Raw genomic sequence first — 27,423 nt, 5'->3', positions numbered from 1 at the left:
CATGGGCAGGGACATATTCCACTATCCCAGAGTGCTCCAAGCCCTGTTCAACCTGGCCTTGGACAGTTCCAGGGATCCAGGGGCAGCCACAGCTGCTCTGGACAACCAGTGCCAGGGCCTCACCACCCTCACAGCCAAGAATTTCTTCCTAAAATCTAATCTAACTCTGCCCTCTGCAGTGGGAAGCCATTTACTGTCACTGTCACTCCAGGCCCTTTTCCAAAGTCCCACTCTAAATCTCTTAGAGACTCTTTAGGCACTGCAAGGGGCTCTAAGGTCTCCCGAGAGCCTTCTCTTCTCCAGGTTGAATGCCCCCAGCTCTCTCAGTATAGCTCCAGCCCTAGCTGGTACAATCACGGGACTGTACGCTTTTAATTCCTCTTGTTCATTTCCCATGCTGTATTAATGTGCATAGGGGAATTTAAGCTGGGTCCTAGTGAAGCCAATCTACTGGCTGGAGTGGAATTGCTTTGCACTGTTCTTCAGGTGCTCTCCTGCTGACCTGTTACCATCTCCAGGCTCTGGGTATCTTTAGCTGTCACTACCATCAAACCAGAAGGAGTGCAATGGATTGAGGTTCTCCTACTTTACTTTTTGGGTCTAGTGGCTGAGTTCTGTGTTAGACTGGGTTGTTCTGTGTTATGCAGTCAGACATTTGCAAACATCAATTTCATCATTATCCAAAGTCAATTTGATGAGCAAAGAACACCTTACAGACACAGAGTTAATCTGCTCTCTGACACTTCTTTCCTGTGTGGGATCAGAGAAGAGTGGCCAAGGCTCAATTCGAGCCTTGAGTCATAGTCCCACCAAGCTGGCTGTCAAAATTCACGGTGCGGGTTTTCCAGGGGATGACAAGTGATATGTCACTATCCCCATTTTAGTGCTAGCCAGAGGGGTCCTTTGAAGCTATCTCCCACCTCACTTCATACTACTGTGTTTTGGTTTGTAGCCAAGCACAGCCTGGGAGCATATGACCTGCTCTCTCTCAAGAGGACAGGCATTGAGTGAGTGTGTCAAGCACACAACAGCAGCTGACAGGCACGTGGTCTTTCAGGGTCTACCGTGAGCTGATCTCAAAGCCCTTCACACTCACACCCAGGGCAGATGGTGAACCTCAGCACTACCTTCCTTCCACAGATCCAGTTCCACAGGCTAATGCAGACATAGGAAATACAAGCTATTCTTCTTTCTTTGATATTTTTAAGTAAACATCTTACCTAAGCAAAATCTACCACTAAATAACAAAAACTAAGAATACATCCCAAACGGAACAATGTCCACTATAACTGCTTCCCACACCTCAGTCAGAAACAGAAATACTCCAAGAATTGTTTATACTCCTCCCTTACAAGCCAAATCCAGTCTTCCCCCAAAACTGAGACAAGAGAGAAGGCAACCACCAAGTCCAGTCTATCCAGAGCAAGTGAGAGCAGAATTCTTATCAGGAATTTCTAACAGGAAGCATTCACTAAGAAAAGGTTTGTAGAGACTGTTAGTCTCTGCATTCCAAGTCACAGTTGCCACTAATAAATACCAATGCTACGGATGGAGAGAATCCATCCAGCTGCAAGGGAGACTGTGTATCTGTGCACTCTGGATCAAGTTGAAACTTAAAGATTATCCAAAACACCACTAGTTCTTCATGCCAAGAGGCGTCTTGCTAGCAACACACTAGCCTAGATATCCAGCCCAATCTTTTGGGTAGCCTTAAAGCTGATCCAAGTCCAACAGGGTTTTCTAGACAGCTCAAATAACCTAATCCTGTTTTTTACAGACTCCAAATAAAGTCCTCAACTGACCAAGATGAATTATGGAAGAGAAAAAAAGTTTCAGGAGGTCAGAGGAAACACAGCCTCTTCTTGACTTTCTCAACTGCTGTCAGAGGTCCAACTGAGCCCACAAAGACCAAAAAGCATTACCTCAAAGCTCAATGCAGAAGTAGCTGATTCAAAGTGTAAGCACTGTATACTAACACCTAAAAGTCAGTTTTTCAATTATACAGTGTAAGTCAGTACTTGAAACAGGACAAGCTTCTGATTCTCCTGATTAGAAACCCTCAAGCAACCAAGTGCAAAACATGGTCTGCCTAACTGCAGAGAAAGCTAGAACACTAGAGCAGCACCTTACCTCTCAGTAATCTCCTAGTTCCATGCCTAGTTGTTTTAGGTGAAATCTAAAAATACTCTAGGTAGCTAAAGAGGTGAATAAAATTGTTCGCTGGTTTGGTTTGTTTTTTTTTTTTTAATCAGTTTACTGCAATACCATGCATTTACTCCTGGTGCTCCTAGGTAAATATGATCTTGCTATTAGTCCTAGCAGAATAAAACACTCTCTATATATAATAAGAGGAATAAGAGGAGCCCTCCTCCACAAACTGCAGGGCAGCAATGGTGCCAAAATTAAGCTGTGTTACAGCTCAAGGCATCAGAATGTCTTACCACAGTGCCGAGTAAAGCCACTTCAGTGAGAAGTCTTCATGCACAATTAGGGATTGCAAACCCTGTGTTTAGATGCATGGAAAGAAGCCGAGAGACTTACAAGAATTAGCAGGGCCATATCTTGAGTTTCCTACAACACCCACTTTTTCCAGTGAAGGAGATCTGTGGTCTTCTGATGACTCCATCAAATACCACTTTATCCAATACAAAAAGATGCAAAGCCACCATGACACCAGCTTCTAGCTAAAGGAATCTTTTCCTGACATACATCTTACAGATTCATTAAACGCTCATCTTTCTAATTTTGCCTTTGGTGCTGGTGCCAAGACTGCTGGCTGCCAGTACAGTAGTAACTCAAGTTTGTAATGGGGGAGGGGGGCAGAGGAGCATTCCTGACAATATTAGCAACTAGGAGTTTCCGGTAACACCAGCAGAGCACTGACTGGTGAACAGCTCTGAAACGCAAAAAATTATTTTCTTCTCTCAGACCTGATCAGCCATTATAAGACAACCTCTGTTACCACTGTGACTGCAGGACCCCCAGAACTCTGCAGAGACAACAGTTTAGATTACTCACCAATGAATAAGACCATTACAAAGCTCTTTTGTTTGGCAGAACTCAAATTCTCCCACTTTTCAGCATCACATTTTTCCCTTGCCTTCAAGTAACTATCTCAGCCACTGATCACTAAATATCCTTTGTTTACCTCAAAAATGACAGATACCTTTCTGTGACTGCTGCAATTTTTTCCTAATCTCCCAAACTGAAAGAAATCTAGTGTTTCCAGATGGACCCATGTGCTTCACAAGCTGAAGCACAAAAATAACATCTTCAATCAATTTCTACTGTAACAAACACACCCCTCCGACAAAGAGGAAAATAAAGGGGGGGGGGGGGGGGAACTTTGTTCCTACTTTTATTTTCCCATTGGAACAGAGTGGTGTAACAGGCAGTAAAGACTTTTTTTCCTGTCATTTCCTGCTCTTATGGACCAAAGTCTTTCATGCCACATAAACAATAAAATTTCTATCAAGCCTGCAAATACAGAGTGGAAAAGATAATAGAAGAACTATTTAGAATAGCCTAGGCTTTTACCTAATGATATTGACATGTTGAAGACAATCCTCAATTGCTAAGCACCCCAGATCTTAAACTAAGATTACTTTACAATCTGTATCTTCAAACACTTTTAAAGATAATCTAAGGAGATTACCCAACATTTGAATATGGAAAACACTCATAACATGACTTGTAGGGAACTCTACATTTGGTTCCGATCTCTGAGCATGCTTGGGACCTAAATCTGGAGAAAATAAATATCCATTTTCTTACAAAACTGAATCTGCAAGGGAATATACTGAACCCCCATGAACTCAGAATATTTTTTTTCCCTAACAAGATACACATTTTTCCTCTACTGTACTGGGTCTGCTTAGTATTGCAAGCTGACTACAGTACTAAAACCTCAAGTGCCAGTGCTTGTTTCTGAAGTGTCATCCCAAAAAGAACACTTGTCCTGGGTTCCAGCCAAGACAGGGTTAATTTTTACTGCAGAGCCCAGAGGTTATGCTGTACTACTTCACATCATTTTCCAGGATGGGGGAAGGAGTCCCTTCCAGGTGGCACAGCATGGTGTGGTCAGGTATTGTCAAGGGTCCTGCATGGTGATGAGCACATGAATTGTTGGCCTCTTTCCTGTTCGTTCTGTATTACTATTGTTGCCTTTACTGTTAATTTTCTAACCTCATCGCTGTTTTCAGTAAATTGGTCTTCTCTCAAGTCATGATCTTTATCTGCTCTTTATCTGATCTTTATCTCTCCAATTCTCCTATCCCGATGCCACAAGGGAGAGAGAGCAAGTGGACCATGGCTTGGAGAGTCTTGGTGGGAACACTTAGCTGGGGAGAACATTCCCAAACCATGACACCATGAAACCAGGCATGCCGACAAAGAGCGGAAAACATGTCACTGTTTATAATAATCCTGGCTACATGATATAAAACTATGGTGTGCCCACATTTACAAACACTGCAAGCCAACTTTTAATAGTGGGCTAGCCTACCTGAACTCAGAAGATAATGCTTCTTTTCTAGTGGAAAATCCATCCAGGGATCAAATAACATATAATGGAAACTAAAGCTGAGCTTTACTACACTGCGCTATACTGCCAAGGATCTGCTGTTCGCCTTCACTGGGATGAAGCTATTCCAGCATGTATACAACACATAATGTTATTTTTGAAGGTCTTCTTAAAAACCAAACACACTCAAAAAATCCCAAACAAACAAAATAACCAAACCAAACAAAACAAACAAAAGAAAAACCCCAAACAAAATCAAACAAAACCAACCACAACATCCTCCTCCCACAAAAAAACCCACAAATCCCCCAACAAAAACAAGAAAAACACCCCCAAAACAGTACTTGTAACAAAGATTTCTCTATCTTCCCAGATAGAAGACCCTTAGCCATGATGGCTAGACCCCAGCTGAGTTTACATGGACAGCCCCAAAAAGGAAGGAGCTGACTACCTGCAAGTTGTTTTAGCAGAAGAGAGCTTAATGAGTGCTCTAAATTTGGAGACTCGCACAGGGAAACAAATCAAATCTAGACACAAATAGCTTTTTTTACATGGTCAGTATGACAGAAGCTGAGGGAAGAAGAAATTGGAGGTGTTTGCATTAACTTTCTGGAATAGTTAGTGTGCTGGGAATGTATTCAGAAGCAGGTCTGCATGATGGGGTGTGGATCTGTCAGCTCAGATCTAACATTCAGGAGACAACTGCCAGCACTGAAAAAAAAAAACTAGAAAGAAGGAAGCCATACTCCTGATTTCCCTCAAAAAGCAATTAGTTAAAAAAAAAAATCCCAACCCTACAAGACAAAACCCTAGCCAAAAAACACATTAGATTTAGTATCAGTAATCAACAAAACCAGAAAATCAGAACAGATATAATGTGTAGGATTGACAGAGAGCGGCAACACTGACCTTTCTAGGATAACTCCAAGAGACCAGAGATGTCAATATCTTTAATGAGTATGCTACATATTTCAGCCAAACAACAGAACCAAACACTGTCACTATCTAGCCTCTACAAACATTTCTATGCTTTCTATAAACTGCTGTAGAAATCCACAGCTGAGCTACACTTCAAATCCTGCATAAATCAGCCTCTACCATGACTGTCATTAAATAAACCTAAAAATAACAATGTAGAAAAAATACAGACTTCTAGTTTTTGAACAAACTAGTTCAAATCTTGCAACTGTGACATCCAGCTCTTTAAAAATGCATTTAATATATTCTAAAAGGAAGAGGAAAAAAAAAATTTGGGCACTACAGTTTAATCAATATCAGCAAGTGGAAATGAAGACTCTACACCACATCTTGAATAGACCAGCTGAGTGCAGGGCATGGGGACAAATTCAGAGTCAGCTGAAGAGTCAGCTAAAGATGCAGCAACACATTTTCATCACTGAAAACCAAACCAAATTCAAGTCAAAGCCAAAACAAGGAAGTATAACAATCTACATCCAGTTTCTGCATATTCATATTACAGAATTACATATGGTTTGCATTGGAAGGGACCTTAAAAACCACCACATTCCAATCCCCTGTCTATGGGCAGGGACGCTTTCCACGAGACCAGGTTGCTAACATGGAAAAGACAAACATATTTGATAAATGTGGTCCTTATGAAGAAAAATCTTGTTAATTACATTTCTTTTATTCTGGACATTAATTACACATTTATTCAGTAGACACATTTATACAAGTCTATTACCCAGCCGTAACACGACCTAAAAATATATATAATTAAGACGCATCATTTTAAGCAGAACTCTGATTATAAATCCATCAGTAAGTTGAACATTACCACCATATTTCCAGCTCAGGCTCCCTTTTGGATAAGCATTTTTTCCAACAGATTCTCCTTCTCTGGGGATGCAATCTGGGCATGCAATCTGGCTTATCAGCTCTAGTCCTGTACTGGTTACCCACTGACATTAGAAGACATCGAAGAAGCAATACCCAGGCAAAGCTCTGGCTACTCTGTTCAGAGAAGGCTTTATCTTGCTCCAGCCTGTGTTAATCCCCGGAAGTGTGACCGCCCTCCAATAAATCTATCTGGCAGCAGAATCGTCAGGGGGAAAGCTGTAAAATTTCTTTGGGTTGTGTCTTTTAACACCAAAGTTGCTGAAAAGCCTACTCTGCTTCTAAGTGAAATAAATTACAGTAATCTTCACTACACCAGACTGAAATATAAGGATTTGGATTTGAAGGTCTGCCACAAGCCTTCTCAGCAAGGGCACACCACTGCAATCCCCAGCATCAACTTAAAAAATCCTTAAACCACCATCTGATTTTCAAGTCTTAAAAAAACAAACAAAACCAAAATGGAAGTTAGAGAATCACATTCTAACTACTCCCCCTTCTATAAATGTGCTCCCCTTGAAAATTCTTACTAACATTTTAAAAAGAAAAAATAATTTTATTTCATAAAAAAGTATTTTAAGGCCTTTACTGCAAATGATGACTCTGCAGTATTTTTAGAAACTAAGGCATATGTCATTTAAACATCTTTAATGCATTTCAAAAGATAGATCAATATATCGATTTACCAATCAAATGGATATTAGATTAAGTCTCATCTTCTTTTCCTCACTATCTGGTGAAATAAAAAATCAGCTTTTAGCGCCAAGCACCTCCTCAGTAGGTGCCTGAAGGGATTCCCTGTGGGATGCATGGCACTAAGGAATGACAATGACAATGGATTTTGTTATTTATCATATCACCACACCCAGAATTCTTCAAGCTACACCAAGAGATTACATGCTCAAAAGCCTCATTTAATATGCAAAATCACTTCTTCCATCACAAGATAGAGGAACATAAATTCAGTGGGAGGTGGGAATTACATGAAATAAAATTAAAAATCAGGGAAACAGCAGCACAGAGTTATCATAACTCCACAAACACAACCTATCTAAACCTCAATAAGTTTTGGATATAAAACTAAAAGTTTTAGAGGGCCAAAAGTAATGCACAAAAATGTGCATTTTTGCAATCTGGTCGCCAGAAGGATCTGAAGATCAAGGCTAAATTCAGCTCAAACTGCAGTAACTTGGGGTTTATTAATTTTTATTAGTCAGCCAATCAGATGCAACAGCAGAAAAATTTTAGAAAAGATGTCATCAGGAATATCCTGGAGCTTCCATAGAACTGTGTCACTCAGAACTGAATATGTCAGAGGGAAGAGACCAAGAACAGCTGGAAATGAGGAAAAAAAAAAGTGTTAGGTTGATCCTAAGCCACATCAGTAGTACTCAAGGATTCCTCAGGCACTGTGAAGTGGGACAAACAGATGACCAGGACTCAACAGGAGTTTGATGTTCATCCTATAAAACTAATGGAACAGATCAGGAAACAGGAGACAGAAAAATCTAATGTGTTTGGCAAATTTGGAATATAGTCTTAGCAGCCAAGACCTTTGCGATTGGCAGACCCAAGCAATATAGGTGCAAAAGCAGATGTAGGGGAATCCAACAGCCACATTTAAAACCTGTGTTCTCGCAGTTTAAGATTTTTAAGAGCATTTCACCAAGGCTCTCCCAGATTACAGGCACCACCTATGACTCCTGGGTTTCTGACCCTCCATGGAAGAGAGAGGAAGCCACCACCCCATAGAGGCTCTGCTGTCATCAAAAATCATTCAGCAAGATCCTGCTCAATTCTCCATGAAAATCCAACAAAGAGGGAGTAGAGAAAAGGGAGCAATAAAACCGTGCACACTGTGCAGTTGGAGGCAACTCACCTGCGGGTTCCTTACAGCTTTGAATGAATCAGCTCAAACACAAAACTCAACACTTTGCACAGAGGAGTGGGTTGGAACATCCACCTCACCCTCCTAATACATTGTCATGATACAACATTTTAACACTTCAAACATGCAAGTAAAACAACTTGGCACAACTCTGTATACAGCTTCTGAACAACTAGAGATTCTTTTGCAGCCATAAGAAAATGTCAATTTCTGTGGAGGCTGTGAATTCTGTGAGTCAATGAACCCTCCAGCTTTAAGATACAATGGAATTTTTAAACAATTGAGAGTAGGGGGAAGAAAAGAAATAATAAAACCACCTCTTGCTGCCAGTTATTCCATAACCATTTGCTACAAAGGTTTTCAGTCTGTGGCCAGAACCCCAAAGTAGAAGGACAAGTAACACAGCAGCTCTCCTCTACTCAACATTTGCTTCGGCAGTTTCTTTGTCCTAAGAGGATTAGCAGTTTTAAAAATAACTTTTGGGACTTGCATGGTCTGGAAAATACCAATAAAACACCAGACTGTCCTTTCAAGTGAATAAGAAAGGCATCTGTTCTGCATTCCAAGTGAGGCAACTTTTTTGACTGCACAGCCATCAAGATCAAGCAGCCATAACGCCGATCAAAGACCCAGTTCCAACAACTCCACACAGCATGGACAAGACAGGACTTTCTTAAATTACTATTTTTATTTTACTATTTTGAGGAAATCTTACTCTCCCCTAGCTGGGAACACTTGCACTTCCAACAGTAAATTAGAAATGGCAAAGCAAGGCATGTATTTGCATAAGATGAAAAAAATGTTAAGAAATGCATTTCTCAACCATGCAACAATTAGAAGGGGACTTCTCCCCACAGTGCCGATATTTGGCCCCGGAAATTCTACAGTCAAGAAACAGGCTGTAAGAATTTCAATAGCAATTAGTAAAACAGATCCAGGAGAGTACAGCAGGCAGCACCCTTTGTTACTCCGTGGGAAACTTCACTCTGAATGGATGACTCTGACAGCCAGTGAGAGCGATTCACAGAGGTGGCACACCTGGCTCCAACAGGAAATTGGAATGGCGGAAGTTTCCTCCAGGCAATATTCATCTACCCCCAGTGAAGGGCTTTGCAGATATTCAACAAACAAGGAAAAAAGGGGAAAAAAATTAAATAGAAAAACCATATATGTTACTTTAATACAAACCCCTAAGAGTTTCAAGATATACACTACTACAGCCTGGGGGCTAGGCCTTAATCACTGTCAGTTTTTGTAGGTTCAGCACAGCTCCAGTACAACCATGTCAACCAACAACACAATTTTACCTATGGGGAAACAATCCCCTTTTCTATCCAATTTAAGAGGGAATACAATGCCCAGCTTGCACTGGGTTATGTGTTCAGGTGCACACAATCCTGCTCTCCTGGCAGCTCACCAGCAGCAGCATGGAGCTGCAGTGTGACCCAAGGGCCACACCACTACCAAATCCCTGGAGCTCCAAGCACAACTCAAAAGGTGTGGCCAAGGTGGGCTTGTATGAGGAAGCTCCATCCTCCACCAAGAACCTCCATGAGAAACCTTGCATATTTCTCCCCCAAAAGGTGTGAGAATTGAGTACACTCTCATCCCGTCTTTCCCAGAAACACTGGAGCCAGCACAGGGCATGATGCTGGGTTGAAACAGCAAAATCCAGGGGAAAAAAACAAACCCATGGGAAGCTGAGATCTGGTGGTATTTTCATTCACTGGTCTGCAGAGAGATCACTCCTTCCTTTACTGCATTTATTCAGCTCTCTGTTGGTGTTACCCTGGAGAACTTCTCCCTCACTTCTGCAGTAAGGGAATTCACCTGCCCACAGGTTAATCTCCCAGAGCGTTTTGTGCAGGTTTCCTTTTCACAAAATTCAGATTACTTACTAATTTTGACTTTAAAACCCTCTTTCTTCAAAATCTCTTCCTACACCCCTATGAGGTTTTTTTGCATGGTACTCACTTTTTCCTTCTTTTCTATCTCAGTCTTCTATTCTACTTCTTCATTCTCTTCAGTTTTTACACAAACAGTTTTATTCAGCTTTTTAAAACAGTGGGTGAAATTCAAATCACAAGCCCCCATCAGACATATAGGGCCAGTGGCAGAAAACACAGTATCTCTAGATCTCGTTCTGGAAGTGATAACCAAATTACACTTAGCAGGTGATTCATATCAAACATGGTAAACCCATGTCTGGAGGCTTCTTTGGTCTTCCTTTCACAGTTCCTTGCCCCAGTGTTTGGTACATTAACTTTCACCCTGTCCCAACCTCACGGTTCAAAATGATTACTGAAGTAGCAAGAATCTCATGAATGTAAATATTTGCTCAGGGTTAAATTACCAAGAGAGAATTTCTGCTCAGAGCCTGCAAGCCCAAAAAGAAAGAATAAAAAGAGGCCAAGAGTTTAAGAAAACTAGACCCCAGTGTTAAATCCCTTCATTATAGTCAGACACCTGCCTGTTTTTCAGAAGTATAAAATAAAGAGGAGAAACCTCCGACATCCAAGTGATATTTAGATGTCACCCTGTCTTTCAAAAAAATACTGGAACTACTGGGTTCTTCAGACTTTTAGAAATTAGATTCTTTAATATGAAGACTGCTATCCTCCAAAAATCTCCATCCAGATTGCCATGATGCCATGTAGAGATGTGTATGCTGTTTGCACACACTGTATCCAAATGCTCCATCCCAAGGATAGAGGCTGGGCTTCCAAGAACAGGCTGACATCTAACCAGTGTCAGCTTTGGACTCTGTATTAGTGTTTTAGCCATTCACATTAATTAACCAGCTTGCTGAGTACCAGAATCTATCTGTAACGGTACTACACTTTTAGCAGTGATTCTGTATACTTCAGTGGAGATTACTCAAAATGCTTCAAGAGAGAAAAATGGGAAATTGCATGTGCAATTGATTCATTCAATAGTCCAGCATAAAAATGCTCTCTCCTTGAATATTCATTAAACAAAAGAATTTCTGTGAAGCAGCATCAAGTTAGATGAATAAAGAAGAAATAAAGAACTAGAGCAATCTTTCAAAAGGGGACATTTCAGGATTTTAAAATGCAATTACAGTAAAGTAATTGCTCATGGCCATGCTGAAATGTGCGAGGACCTAAAAAGTTTCAAAGCCCCTCACCTCTCACAGCAATGGTCAGTGGTCTGCTCTGTCCCTGCTAGTACCTTGAAGGTTCTGTCATCCCAAAAGATGCATTTTTACTATGACTAGGAAAAAAAAAAAATCAACAGATTTGAAGACCATTAATTCTACATTACTCTATTCACTACTCAATGACTGCTTCTGACCCAACCTCAAGAGTGGCCTCTGAACAGCTATCAATACTTCCAGCACATTTAAATGTACTCTAGAGGCCTATGAAATTTTAAAATTTAGAAACAGTTTGCTAGTTTTGCTAGTTTACTAGTTGCCTCTAGTAACTCTGAGCTCTCTATAAAGTCACCAGCATTTAAGACACCAAAGCTGGTAACACTTGACATATTTCTTTGAGACACAAAACACCCTTCTCAGGCTACTGATGCCCAACACGAGCACAGAGAGAGACCAACAACACCACTTGGGGATGCCATGTGACAGTGAAGCCAGATTTACTAGGCCCACGATTAACATACATTACATCATTCAAGCACTACCAAGCTCCTCAACAAAGGAGAAAAATCCCATTTTAGCACTCCTGCAACTTTTTTATGCTGATGGTTACCTGTGGAAGAGCTGTTGGTTTTTAGAGTCCATAACCACAAAATTAATTATACTAAGAGGGAGAAAAGAAAGACTGAGGAACAAAAGTATTGTGCCCATATCTGAAAGGTTATTCAAACGGCCTGGCTTCACAATAGGAATTTCATCCCTCTTTTAATGGAGGGACTATAAATGAGGAGTTGATGAACTCACTTTGCTGAGCCCCTTAAGGATCCTGCAGGGAGTCTTGTATGCCACGATTGAGATTATGCTATGTCAACAACCTCCACTTCTCAGCCTTCCACCTCAATTCTTCACCTAGCCCTTTCACAGCAGTTGAATCACTGGCTTTCTGTCCCACACAATGGTCTTAACCCCAGACAAATAGCAAGAAAAGTGCAACCCAGAAAACAAGGAAGCAGGTAATACCAATAAACTTTTCCACAGAACAACAAAAAAAGCAATGGAAGTCAGTAAAACCAGAAGAAAAGGCAGGGAGAGCAGCATTTTGTGAGCTAGTGGTCAGGAACCACAGAGGCAAGCAATGTGTTTTAAATAATGCCACTTAAACTCAACAAGTTAATGCTAAGAAGCCAGACCACAACTGCAGACCTGGGTATTTCTCATAGAAGGACATGGTGACCACTGACAGAAAAATAACAGCCGCACCACCAAGGGAGTGGAGATGAGCATGAGGCTGTCACTCCAACTAGCATCACCAGCAGGGACACCCCGTACCAGCACATCTTCTCTGCACAGGCTGGCACAGCACTCGCTGGGTACCCAGGTAAAGCAAACACTCAGTATTGTAATATCAGGAACTCCTAACGGCAAGGCAGCACAGATAGAATGAACAGCCACAAACTGTGAAATAATACCCAAAGACCCATTAAATTTTAAGATGCTGCAAAGTGTAAAATGCAAATCAAGTTATAACAATCCTTGCTTTTAGGACCTGGCTGTGAATGGGAGGAGGGAGAGTAGAGGGAGGGGAAAAAAGTTCTCCTGGAAGCACTTTCCAGTATACCTCACTATTGTTCCACCAACAAAGGCATCTCAAATTTCAACACTCATAACCTCCAAACCAGCCAGAGTTCTGTGCTGTGACTTGACTGCCTCCCAAATGCTCCAGAGAATGCAACAGTGAGCTGCAGACATCTATTTTCAATTTCACATGGATTTTCACCATGGAGGTCTGAGGTCCTGTGCTCAGGAGTGCCAGGCTCAGCTCTCAGCAGGGTGTTCAAAGGGTTTGGCAGAGAACAAAAAAAATGAGAGCCCTGAGAGCTGGTGACAGGCATGCAGCATGGATCAAGAGCTGTCAGATCATGGAAAGGACTTCAACGATACTCCCTCCTACTTTCCTCCTCCTCCTCTCTCTCGCTGATATCCAAGTCCATCTTAGCTCAGGTTATGTCATATGCTCTGTTCCCACATCTGAAATATATGAAGTCACATTATTTTTTTATTTAAAAGGAACTTTCAGCTAGTTCAGAGAATTTGAAACAAGAGACATATTTTCAAAAGAGTATCAATATTCATCATTGTGTAAGAATCACAAGTCATTGTCTCTCAAGTGAAACATCGAATTTCACAAATCTGATGCTGCCAATACAAATGGATATTACAGTAGTTATTAGTGATTTTATCCACCACTGTTCACTCAACTCAAACGCAATCAATGGCTCAAATGTCTAACACAATATCTGTATCCAGGGAGCTAGAAATAGTAATTACTTAGGTTTTACCAGTCACCTCTTTTAGTTTCAAATTGAGTTTTCAGTAAATGAAAAATTTAAATTTAAAAATTAAAATGTAAATTTCAACAAAACAGCTGGAAGAAGAAAATTAATCTTACTCAAAATCTTACTCAAAAGCATTTCAGAAGTTCATAGCTTCTGTGTGCTATGTGGTAGAAACCAGTGTGCAGTCAGAGGAACTAACTAAAGCATTAATCACATCATTGCTGCATGTATACTCCCTGCCCTTTCAATTCTCACACAGACCCATGCATCCATAATTATTAAGCTTGGTCAGCAGGAATAGACATGCTTCAGTTAGGAAAATTCAGTGTTTTTTAAGCTTATTGACACATGGGAAGACATAGCTGTTCCCAAAACTTCCTGCAGAAATTAGGTGTACATTTTTCATTGAAAAGATGTAGGAAACAGTTGGACTTTAGATCATACTTCAGAGAGCAGCACTGCCCACACCACTGCACCTCACACAGCTTGAGAACAAAGCTTCCTCAAAACCAAACACATTGAACCTGATCAGGGAACTCAGAGTATAAAACCATTGGAAAACCATGCAACAAAAAACTGCCTTGAAAACAATGCAGTGCAAACAATGCACAACTAAAAAATCATCACCTGGGATTTTGACTTCTCAAGTCTGTCACTCCTGGTGTCACAAGGTTTCAACATCCCACTTCCACTACCACTGATCTAAGGCAGTCTTCCTCATTCTGGATCACGCTACAGAAGCTCATGCCACACAAAAAGCCATGAGGACCATCATCACTATGATTCTACTGCTTTTATTGTTTTGAATGTAATATTCTCTCTTGCACCTCTGATACTCCAAGACCAAATACACTCTGCAGTCCCAACCTTGTCCTACATTATCACCTCAGCCATTGTTGGGAGCTGGGGAGACACCCACAAGAATTGTGTCGGTCAGTATTTCTGTAGCATTAGCACGCTACACTGGATTTCCTTAAGGAATGGGGCAACCTAGTATCAACTCCATCTTTCTTCCTGCTTCTGTAGAAGATACCTGCCAGGCCTTAGATCTGCACACTCGGCAAGAGGCAAAGGTCCTCTGGAAAGAGAAAGTCCTGACTCCACTTTCAGCAAAAGTTTTAGACATACATTTAAATGCAGGAAATTGTGGCAAATATGACTGAACAACAGCAATTCCAGCTCCATTCAAGAACGATTCCAGCCAGGACTATGCAAGCAGGGCACATCAGATCAGAGCCACAAGAGCAAGCAAGCTCTACATATTTCCCTTATATTACCACACTCTGAGTCCCCTGACTCTGAAAACAGGACTAAAGCTCACTGGTTGATGCTCTTCAGTAAGATGCACCAGCCTCAAGGAAATCACAAACACACACATACAGAGGGACACATATTGCACCAATCTAAAAGCAACTGACATTGCAATTGCATACTGCTTGTATTGCAATTTACAAGCAACTGACATGAGAGCCCTGACTCTTTCACTAACAGAGCAGGAGGCTGCTAGCATGGGCATTTCACATAGCAAGCTCCAACCCATGTGGGAGGACCAGCCTCTAAAAATTAATGTACTGAAGATTGGTACACAAAGTTCAGGAGGTTCCAGAAGTCAGATTGCCTGAATATCTCTGGATCCAGGGCAGGTGGGGAACTTCAGCAGCTCTGAAACTCGCCATCACCTTTCCTAGGTTGACCCAGCTTTTGTAGGTAAAAACAGGACAGAAAACTTCCACTTTTTAAAAATAAGCATTTATTTCTTTAAAAGGAGTTCCTTCAAACTCAATTTCATTTTTATAATTTTTCTTTAGCATTATTAAGGTAAGAACACTTACAACATAACAAACTGGGTCACAAATGAGCTAAATCAGGAACAACCCAGCTTGATTATTCCAAGGGATATCATAAACACAGCTCTGCTAGATGGAGTATGAACTCTAAAACATCCTCCTAGCATTGTGAAAAACAGCTTTCTATGAAAGACAAACTTCTTCTAAAGAATGCAAGAATCCTTTTATCAATGTATTGGTCACCATACATAATCCCTTTCCATTCTGCATGCTTCTCAACAAAACCAATTCTTGGTCATTAACAATTGCCAATAGTCTCTCCCATTCCTTGGTGCCGCTATGTATCAGGCACTGCAAGATTCTTCTATGTTGCAGAGCTGTTTTCCTTTGTGTTAAAATTCCCTAAAGCTTGCAATGGAAAGTAGAGTATATCCCTTTAACATAGTTACACCACTCTTAATATTTGGAATGGAAAATGTGACATAGGTACTGAGGTTTAAAAAACAGCTACGATGAATGTGGCCAGTTTTCTAAACATAAATCTCTTCAGGGTTTTTTGGGCTTTTCGCCCCCTTCCTTCCTTCTTTCTGTTTTTTGGGGTTTTTTGTTTGTTTGGTTGGTTGGTTTTTTTCCACGAGAATACTGGTTTTACAGAGACAGCCACCTAAACATAACAGATCATTATGGTTCAGAAATTTCCAATTTGCAACTGGAAATGGTTTATGTTTAGAGTACTAACAGTTCCAAAAGGTATTTAAAAAGGAGAGAAGGAAAAAAACCTCAGCATTTCATAAGTGCCTAAATAAAGATTGGCAGGAAATAAATTTAATCTCTACAGTTAATAGCAGTCTTAATGAAATTAATGTTTAACAGAACTGATTTTGTGTGGTTTTAGGAGAACTAAAAATATATTTACACAACTCAGTGCTGCATTTACTCAAACATGGATTCCCTGGCCATTGTGAGCCGCACAGGGACGCCGGGTCCGCGGCGTGTGTGCGGGGGCAGCTCGGGGTGAGCCCGCAGCTGGCGCTTGCGAGGCCGCGAGCAGCGCAGCCAGCGCCGCTGCGGGTCCAGCCTGGGGAGGGCGGGCCGGCCCCCCGGGCGATGGGTGTGCATCAGAACCGCGCCAGCCGCTCGCGGGGGCAGGGAACGAAAAGAAAAAATCAATTAAAGAAAGAAAGTTAGTTGAAGGCGCCCCCGAGTCCGTGCGAGCTGTTCCGCTGGGCCCCGGCCTCCCCGCGGCGGAGCGGCCCGACCCCAAGCTCCCCGCCGAGGGCGCGGGCGGAGCGGGGCCCTGGCGCCAGCAGAGCCGGCGGGACCGCGCCCGCCCGCCAGCCGGCAAGGGGAGGGCAGGGGAAGGAGGCGGCGGCGGCGGCGGGCCCCCACACCTGGAGCGGGGCCGGCCCGGGAACCAGCCTCCCCGCCCGCGCCGCAGAGACCCCGCGGCCCGCCGAGACCACGGCGCCGCCTCGCTCCCGGCCCGGCTCCCCGCGGCCGCCGCAGCCTCCACCGAGAACTCGGCGGGCCAGCGCGGGGCTCCCTCGGAATCGCGGCCGGGGCGCGGGGAGCTGGGCGTAGCCTTACCCTCCGGCTCCATCTGCTCCCGCCGCCGCGCTCCGGCGCTCCCCGAGCCGCTGCGCGCTGAGCTGGGCCGGGCGGTTACAAAGGCGGCCGCCGGGCGAGGGGGGTGGGTTTCCTCTCCCTCCCACTGCAGCTGCATCGCGCCATGAGGCGCCGCTAGCAGGACGCGGCGCCCCTGAAGGCGGCGGAGGCGGGATGCCCCCGCGCCCCCGCCCCGGCCCGGCCCAAGTGGCAACGGGACACGCCGGAGGGGCCGCCCCGGCTGCCAGGGGACCAGGTGCTGCGCCCGGCCCGGGGGCAGCGGCGGGGAAAGGGCGCACCCGCCGGGGCTGGCCCCTCCCTAGGGCCGGGAGCGGGGGCCAAGGGGAGGGGGGAAAACACCCTTTCCTGCCCCCTTCCCGCCCGACCCTGGGGAAGCAACGCCTGCCGCTTGCGTGGCCCCTTGCGAGGAGCTCCCCCTGAGCCAGACCCGTCCTGGGCTAACCGGAGGCATCCCACTCCCCCCTGAGTGAACCGGTGGGCTCCGGGATGCAGCGGCAGGGAGCAAGAGGCCCTCAAGCTCCTCATCATTCGCATGCCACAGGGGTGTTTATGGGCCCCTTAGTGGACTAACCCAGGGCGAAGCTCAAAATCACGTCACAAGGATTAGAAAGGGAAACCTAAGGTCTACAGGCTCTACACCGGCTATTGCCCTTGGAGCCAAAAGCTTCTCGGTGCAGCTGCTGGGGGCGGCTGTGGGACACATGCCGAGGCCCAGGAGAGACCCCGGGCTGTGCATGGCTTCTCTGGCTGGCCTGTTATTCCATGTACGCATCAGAGAGCAATTCAGATACGAATTTTGTCTGAGGGAACAAAACCCTGCCAGCCTCTTCCCAGCTCCTAGAACCACTCCAAAAAACAAGAGCTTCTTAAATAGTCAGACCCGAAAGCCCACCTGACACACTACTCTGTGCCTGGACAGGGAGTAGGATGCTTTAAGTAGGAGGGATTGCAGCAGAGTTGGAGGGCGATGCTCTCTTTTGTAGCCTGTCACCCTGGTGAAGTGCTCCTTCCACAGAGGTATACCCCTGCTTCTTCAGGTGAGGCACATATCTAAAGCAGAGCTTTCTGAGATTTCCCAGCTTCTCATCAGAAGGAGTAAATAATACAGAGAAAAACAAAAGTACCTATCAAGCAGTCTATCTCTGAAAACAAAAGACATGAAAAATGGTCTTCACAAAGGCATTTACCTTCAGGAAAAAGACAGCAAAACAAGAAAATGAAAAGTTATCTGTGTTGGGCTTCAGTCTATTTTTTATTACCCAGTAGTTCGTCATTGCTCTTTACCTTCCCCTGAAACAGCCAATGTTGATACAGGCATTAGTGTGGAAATATACTGTCGAGCACTTCAATAGTGTGGTGGAATGGAAACACAGTTTGCAGTGACATTCCCAAAAATAATTTCCGTGGACTAATCATTCCAGAACAAAAGTAGCTGTTCTAGATCAACTCTATGAATAGGGTCTAGATAAACCAGAGTAAGAAAGCAGATTCATCAGTGATGAACCAATCTGGATTTTTGTCACTTTGAAAATCCAACCTGTTATTTTCCAAATCCTACCTTAAAGCATTAATATACATACACAAATTTAATACACAATGAATTATTTCAGAAATATATTACTGTAAAAATGGATATGGCTCTCTTAGATTAGTCCTGTCCTTTAGGTCAGTGAGGTGGGTCTTCTCTATAGCATTTTCACCAGAACAGAGCCAAGCTGGCCAGTCATTGCTGCATGGTTATCAGGTATAATGGATATACAGCAGCAGAAACAAACTTACAAATTGTTGGAAATTTCCCAGGTTCTTTGCTCTCATGGAAGCAAGGTCCATGCTATAAAGTGTGAAGCTGAGACAAGCTTTATTTTAAGCATTTAAACTTGTTAGATATAACACCAGAACACCAAATAACCAGCATCCCTTAAAATTACCTATTTATATCCTGTCCAATTCTTTCCCCACCCTAGCCAGAGTTTTGATTTGGTTTTTTCTCGAGAATTGGACTATTTTTCATTTTAGGCACTCAGTATCTACAGTCTGGGTTATCTGCAGCATTTGTTTCTCTGACCAGAATCAGTTAAGTTATTCTGCAGTAAATCGTATAGTCTCAGAGAGAAGTTTCAGCAGATAAGTAATAAAGAAGGGCTCTGTTTTGCAGCTCTGCTAGGGATTGGAAGGAATAAAAGCTAAGAAAAAGGTGGTCTGACGCTGCCAGAAAAAGAGCAAAACAGAGCAGATTTAGGAAGACAAAAGAAATTGCTGGGACACCTCCCCTGAATCTGGAACTTTCGTCTCACCTGAATTGAAAGGCATGCAATCCTTTAAAACTGTGAGGAGCAAAATGTTCCTGGGATCATTTACGGCACAGTTTGTAACCGTGACTCTTGAGTAACAAGCATGGGATGCCACCTTTCGCTGAGTTGCTGGCAGTAGATATATATTCAGCTCTATAAAGCCCTTTTCTTCTAACCTGTCTCAGTTAGGTTAGAAGTTGTTACGTGAGCTGTTTCCCTTCATGTCTTATGAAGGAAGTCATAATAGAAACAAGTCTGCCTTGTCAACATTTCTGTCATTTCTGCCATTCACAGTGTTAGTCTCAAAGAAGTTGAAGTTTCTCTTAAATAGATTAGAAACTGGTTGGAAACCTCCTGCAGTGACCTGGACCTTGCTGAGGACCTGAAGGTCTTTGTTTTATTAAATTTTAGCAGTGAATTCTACTTTGGGCCCAGTACAATGGGCTTAAAGCTTCTTTAAGCTTTGAAGCACTGGGCATGTCATTGAATATGGTCCTTATCTTGGACCGGTTTTAATTGTTTTCAATCCCTTGGTATCTAATGCACATGTGTGCAAGGGTAAGAGTAAAGGGCCAATAAACTCAGTGTGAGCAGTTAGCAAAGTTCATACAGATATTCTTTGTCTCCAAAAAATAAAAAACTTGCCTGTCATATTGCATTAAAATTCTGTTACAAGATGAGCTGTCTCAATAGAAAGTAAATCTTCTTCATGATAGTCTTTGCAGTTCAGTGAGGATTACCACTGTATGTCCAGGAAAGATAGATTTAATGGGGGAAAGAATAACCTCTTCTAGATTTAAAAGGACATTGGAGCCAAGGCATGGGGTTTTTCTGCCACACTTTTCCTGTAGGAGATGCATGTTGTGTTTTGTTCCGGATCGCATAATCCTTGGGGTGACCTTCATGTGCTTTTGCACATGACACTCTACGGCAAACACAGAGTTCCTTTGTGCACAGAGTCCTTATTTATAAATCTTGGAATTTTGATTGGAGTTTCTTCTCTTTCTGAAAAGACTATTTTTCATGTGAAAATTAAGATTTGAAGATTACTGTGACATCTTTTGAGTATTTGTGCAATCTCATTCTCATGAATTTGAGGCTGGGCCTTTGCACTTGCAGATAAAGCAGAACTGATTTATTTCTCATTTACAAGACTAAACCAGAAAATGCAATAAAACCAAATAAATTTTATGGGAGCACTGAAACTTATTCTGTTGCTTTTAAATTTGAAAAAAAAGTTTGAAAGAAATTATTGATCAAAGCTAGTTTTCAAGGGAAAATTTATTTAAGCCAAAACTCTACTGTGGTAGGGTTTGGGTTTTGTTTTAGTGATATCTTAGGCAATAGCAAGTCTATTCCTTATTCACCAACCCCTCTTACCACAACAGACAAGAATCCAGAAGAAAAAACCCACAGAACAATATACAGAAATAAGGAACTGCAGATAAAAGTAAAGCAGCCCTCCATTTGGGACACAGGTCCTGTGGCAGCTTTTAAACTCTGACATGAGATTTTTATAGCAGAGCGGAATAGTATTTTAGCTGCACATCATGAAGTAATTGAACATAAATATTTACTGGGGCTTGAATGTTAATTTTTCTTAACAATGAGCATTTCCAATCCTGGACTTTCTAATATCACTAGTATTCTTTATACACTGACTTCACAGTTTGGTTTTTTTTTTCATTTAAATTGATTCAGATATTTCTAAGGTAATACACCTCTGAGTTATTATTTGGGCTCTCTGAAAGCAGAATTAGGTTCATACAACAGGTAATGAATGATCAGTGCACCACCTGTTTTAGGAGCCTGATCTTCACAACCGAAAATGTCCTCTATGTCCAAGGAGGGCACAAGAGCCATTCTTCACCTTTTCAATGCTGGGCTGGGGAAAACAGTAATCCTGTTGCCATTGCTTGACAAAAAAACAATGAGCTACAATACAAGAGTGGTTGATTCATTCACTTCTGTCTCTGGGGTATAAAATGAGGGTGGATCATTAGGGGACTCATAATATGCTGACCAGAAAGACTATACTTGATGTGTGACTGTCCTCACCGGAGAGGATGATGAGGATGAGGAAGTGTTGCTGACCACTAGCTAACAGCCAATATGTGTGACAGATACCAGAATCCTCACCTGTTCAGTTGGTGTCTTTCCGTTTATTGGATGTTACCAGAATACCAGGGCTGAACTCATGACAGAGCACAGTAGCATTATAGAAACTTCTGTGTATAGATTAGGTTCTGTTTACTGTGGGTTTGCATTATATTTTGGATTACTTAAAGCTGTAGACTTGTCAGATGTGCACATTAATTTGCAGCAGTGGGGGTGAACTCAGTGACCCAGAAGATCCTTTCAGGTCCATGCTCATAATTTATTCTTGTATCACATTATAAAGTAAATGAGGAGCTATAGCTTGTCACCGTTCAATTGAACACTTTTAAACAACACTGACTTTTGTGTTACCTTCAAAAACAAGATGTGCTTTAAGAATTGAATCATGCATCAAGGGTGATGGGTTTCACAGTCAATGACTTTCAGGAACACAAATCTCATTATTCAAAAGGAAAAAGCACAGAGGTACGTAAGTGCTTTTAACAATGAGCAAATTAGAGTTAAGCCCTTTCAGAAATTAAATAATCTAAAGGGCATTGCAGATTTTGCCCAAGATTTTCAGCACCCTGAAATCAGCCAAACTGAGGTTCTGTCAGATTGCTGCTTTGATTAGAAAGGTAGTAAAACTGGACTCTCTGTCAAACAGGAGAGGTAAATACTCTTTTTTCCTGAGCACCACTAGATTAGAAATTTACTCCAGAAATGTTGATTTCTAATACATGCCATAGTGGTCTGGCAGACATAAGGTATAGCTTTTAAAAAGAAAGAGGGAATTTCAGCACTTGATTTTTGTCACCCTAGTCACTGTTAATCTGGGTTCAGAAACAAACAGTGACTCATTTTGAATTCTGGTAAAAGAGTTCTCATCTCTTTTTTTTGTTACTCTATGTACAATTCATCAATTATGGAATCACTCCATTACTGAAGGGTGACCCAGCAAATTAGCTGAAGCCAAAATATTTAGTAAAACTTAACTCTAAAAAAAAAAACCAAAGCAAAATGGTTAGTACTATATTTCTGTAATCTATTATTAAATTATCCAGAATACAGATGTATGCTTTCTGAAAACAGATTCTCTATGACTCTTCATGAAACTACGCAAAGGTCCTCATAAAGTTTCACACCAGCCATCATCTATTGCTCTTCTCACAGATGTGGCTGGTCTATGTGTTACCAGGATCTTGGTGATTTCAATAGTGTCATGAGCTATTCAAGCATCCCAGGGTGATCACCACATTCCTGCCCAGCCTGGGCTAGGCTTGGCAGAGTCATAAAGCAGAGGCGGAGGGAAAGGTCTACATACAGCTCCTGCCCTGCAATGACATGCCTGTTTTCTGTCACATGGGAGATATAAATTATATAAATTATATAAAGCCTGAACTTCCTTGAAAGTTACAATCTGTGGATTTTTAGCCAAAGCACTTTTATTTCTAGATATTTATCTCCCAAAATATATACTAGATTTAGTTTTTACCTTGTGTAGACATTTTGGATATACTTAATAGACAGGAGATGTTAGACTGTTTGTCTTCATACCTATATTTTCTTAGCTGTCACTATGATGAGCCAAGGCAGGCTTTAAGTAGTGTGGTCTTCACTAGCAATCCATTTGTGAGGCTTAAATACCTTTCCGCCAGCAGCAATTTTCCACCATATGACTTCACTCACAAGTAAAAAAATACAATTGGAGATGAACTGAAGATCCAAGAGTGGAGTTTCTGGTGGAGTTCCTTCAAATCTCTGAGAGAAATCAAATCTTACCAGGAGTGCTATTAGCCTTTAATTGTTGGTTAAATAATAGAATTATTTGCTACTTTTCATGTAGCAGGTTAGTTTGCTAGTGAGAAATTACACCAATTTTCGCAGCTATGCCACTGGGACTTATTGTAGTTTCCACATCAGCTCTTGGCAGCAAAACTGCCTAAACTAATGAAACTAGGCGTGTATGCAGTGTGTATGTGGCCACGCTATTTATTACATAATGAGATTCTTGATTGATTTCAATAATTTTAGCTTTGTTCCTCTCTGTACAATAGGATGATATCTGCTGCAGGACCCTCAGCATTGCCTGCCTGGTTTCTTACCTTTCACAAAGTCCCCCTGCAAGCTGGCAATGCCAGTGAGTGGTGAGCTATGTGGAAGTGCTCACTTATAGGTAGCCACATCTCCCAGCCTGGCCTCTGGCTGCTGGACTCAGCTGGGTCAAACCTTGGCCATGCTGATTGAAGCAGTGGTCTCAGACTTGGGGTTATGGATGGGCAAAGTGGAAGGTGCAGACCAAACTCTCAGTGGTTGCCAACCACTCTGTCAAACCTGTGACCTAACACAGCTGAAGACAGCTTTTGCTGCCCCAACCCATTTCTGCTAGGCACTGAAATTAACAAGCAGTTAATTTGTGCAGTGTTCTATGCCCAACGGATCCTGCACAAGCCCAGAACAGTTATGTGAGACACGGACAAATGGTGAATACTCAGGAAGTGAACTGGTTTACCAGAGCAATAAAAATAAAAATTAAAAACAAAACAAAACAAAACAAAACAAAAGAAACCCACCAAAACAAAAACTTCTTCACAATTGTGGTTCCATTTATTGTCTCTCATGTGACTCAGGGTAACCACCTGCAGCACTGGTATCCATCCATAAAGCTTCATACCCCTGAGCTGCCAAGCCAGTGACTCGCTCAAAGTGCAAGCAATATATCTGAGGTGAGCTGTACAAAACCACAGGTAACCATGGCAAACCTGAACAAAAGGGAGAAGGGCAGGGGTGAAGGGGAGAATTCTTGAGACAAAAGTCAAATCTCTTAGTGTAGAAGTGTGACCAGCTTTGATCTGCTCTCAGCTCCCATTTTCCTTGAAGAAGCAGAGGGTCCTGTGAATTGATGAGTCCTGCTGGCTGGTGCTGCCTGGCCCTGCCTGGCTCTCTCTGGACCTGTCTGGCTCTGTCAGGCCCCGCCTGGCCCTGTCTGGCTCTCTCCGTCTCTCTCTGGTGCTGTCTGGCACTGCCATCTCGTGTTCTTTGCCAGAACTGCTTCCTGATTCCACACAGCTGCCAATAATTATATTTTGCATGTTCAGGCATAAGGGCCACATCCCTTTTATGTTTCTTACTAATCTTCAATTCCCACCACAGATTCTCCTCCCTTCATGTAGAACACAGTCAATGTTATTTCTCCAAGCTGACTTCCAAAGGGAGTTGCTCTGGACATTCAGCAACTGGGTAATAATGTGTACTGGTGAGAGCTGGTAGCTAGGGAATTCTGTCCACTTGGAGAAAAACAAAACCACAAGGAACTTACTTTTACAAACTGAATCTTATTTTTGAGGCTTGTTACTAAACAACCTCTTGATTACCAGCTAAAAAGAATTAATGCTTTTCCCATCTTAATAAGGCAGGGTAATTTTAGGATACTCCTTAGAGCCAGGTAAGAGCACATGATAAAACCTCCCTCCAACACTGTGCATGGCATGTCAGCACTGCTTCCTGGTGGAGACAGCTGACTGCTAAACAGGAGAGAGGTTTCTGCACCAGCTCCAGGGCTCTGGATACATGGCTCAATGAAGGTTTTTTGTTCATCTGGTAACAGAAGGAAGCTGATGATTCACTGCTGGATCAAGTATTTCATTCTTTATCCCTTGATAAAGCTTTGAGGTGCATTCATTTGAATTCCAGGGTAGAAGCCACAGAGGAAAAAAAGCTAAGCAACATTTGAGATTGGTAGAAGCTGCCTGAATGTTTAGTCAACATAATTAGAAATAACTGTCATAGTTAGTACCAGTCTCACCGCCTGAAATTAAAGGGAAATTGTTTGTTATTACAGAACTGACAAATTGAGTTTTTTCACTAAATGTGAGTTAGCATGCGTCTGAATGCTGAGACAATGTTAAACTGAAAACTTCTGTGTAAAAAATAGGGAGTAAGGTTTTGTGGAGAAGATATAAAAGAAATTACGTCAAGCAATATGAAGAAGCATATAGTTAAATGAATTGTTTCTTATTCTCTCCTTAAAAATGAAGGATTGTAATTCCTCAAATAGATTACTGTTTGAAAAGCAGAAATGATCAGTTTCAAAAAAAACCTTAAATGCTATTGAGAATGGATCATGTGATTGCTAGTGAGAATTTATTTTTACAAGTTTCACTCTTTTAACATTTTTTCTTCCTCTTATGATTGCTTTAAAACTATATACTAAATCATCAGTATGGAAGTTTCTCCTGCCTGTTAAGCCTGCTACAGTATTTTAGCCTAGCACATTCAGAGCCCAAATGTCCACCTGCTGACATTTCTTTTAAAAGTAACATCAGAGATGCTTCAAATACATAAAATTGTTCAAAATTCTTGCAATGTAAAGATAGTCACAAGGGTAGATATTTGGCTATATACAGTGTACTTCTAATATGACACGATTCAGTCAAAAGCTACAGTATTTGGGAGTTCTACCCTGAAAGTAATTTTCAGCTCAGTTAAATTCTTATTCTCATGAGGCCAATGGGAGGTCTGGACATGCACTACTACCTCACTTCAGCCTGCCTTAAACTCACCTCATTTACATCTAGCTAACTCAAGCTTTGCTCATGTATGTAACTTTCAACTGCAAGCAACACATTACACACATTGTCCTGGTTAGATATCAGTATAGATTTGATCTAAATTTTAAAATTTTTCTCAGGTTTTCTCCAACACAGTCACAAAAATCAGCTTTCATTACACTGCTCCCACTCAGTGTATTACCTTTGCTTCAGAAATACTCTAGAATCAGATCCAGCTTGTTAGTTGGCTTTCTTGGGCTTTTTGAGTTTTTTAAACAGTTGCTGGACCTAGGGCATTTTACAACCCTTTCACTTGATAACTATCAAACCTGATGGCTTAGTTCAGGAGCAGTGTGTCCCAAAGTGACAGGGCTGGGTAAGGTAAGGGGCAGATCAGCTCTCAGGTTACCTCTGAGATACCAGTAAGGATAAGAAAAAACATCCCCTCCTCAGCTGTGATTACTTCCTTCTTGGGGAAACTTGCATTTGCACTGGGAAGCAGTATCCTCCCCTCCTTTCCTGGGAAAGGACAGATGAAGCTATCTTTTGAGTGGTGTGAATGATTTTCCCAACAATGACTAATGAATGTTTGCTTGAAACTTTGATAAACATTCAAAATAACACTCAAAAATAACAACACACTCAGAATAATCACATTAACTAGCACTTTGCTAAATTGTGAGCTCCCAGAGGTGATCTTTTTTGTTTTTAATTGTTTCTTCAAAGTTCTTGGATGCAAAAACCCCTTTTCCTGATCCTGTAGGTCCATCTACTATATCAGCCTTTAAAAATCACAAGAATGTGAATATATTTTTTAAACTCTAACTACTGTAATTATTTGTCTAGCCGAATTTTCCCACGTTATCTAGGTGTATCTCCAAAAAGCACCTCAGTCTTAATCTTCATCCCATGAAACCAGGTACCTGGGAACTTCCAGGTCTCTGATCTTTAGGCATCTCGGTACATCCAGAAATCTGCCCTGTTCCTCTTTTCGGAAGTGAGCAACTTGTTTTCAAGCCTCACTTGCAAGAAACAAAGAATCACTGGTGGATTACTGTCTCCACAGCAAGCAGGAGTGTGACATTTGCTGGCAGATTCCTCTCCCAGAGACTTAACTCCAGCCACATCTGCAGCTGGAATGCTGAACCCACCCTCCATCTCTGCAGAGGCAACTTTTCCCCCAGGGCTTAGGGAGGGGATTTTTCTACGCAGAAGAGAGTCAAAAAAATGAATGTTTTCATAAATAGCCATTCACTAGACAACTTTTTAATGTAAATACTCTCCTTTGACAGTTTTCTCATTTTCCTTCTTACTAAAGCATTCTTGAATCCTGTTTTACTGTTTCACAGGTCTG

The 27,423-nt window shown here is 42.0% G+C and overlaps 1 protein-coding gene across 3 annotated transcripts in view; it reads right to left on the bottom strand.

Moving 5' to 3' along the window:
• FGD3 (FYVE, RhoGEF and PH domain containing 3) overlaps positions 1 to 17,415 on the bottom strand; it is a 91,488-nt gene extending 74,073 nt beyond the window's left edge. For 2 of the 3 annotated variants that reach the window (XM_077184763.1, XM_077184766.1), the window contains exon 1: positions 17,093 to 17,415. In XM_077184763.1, coding sequence (XP_077040878.1) covers positions 17,093 to 17,228 — 136 coding nt within the window. In that variant the 5' untranslated portion in view covers positions 17,229 to 17,415. The remainder of the gene's footprint in view (positions 1 to 17,092) is intronic. The other variant, XR_013183937.1, reaches the window with a different exon arrangement.
• Between the last annotated feature and the right edge of the window lie 10,008 nt (positions 17,416 to 27,423).

This window comes from Agelaius phoeniceus, chromosome 11, assembly GCF_051311805.1.
Source record: "Agelaius phoeniceus isolate bAgePho1 chromosome 11, bAgePho1.hap1, whole genome shotgun sequence".
Lineage (NCBI taxonomy): Eukaryota > Metazoa > Chordata > Aves > Passeriformes > Icteridae > Agelaius > Agelaius phoeniceus.
Note: the sequence above shows the minus strand (reverse complement) of the source record. Positions and strands in the feature narration are given on the sequence as shown.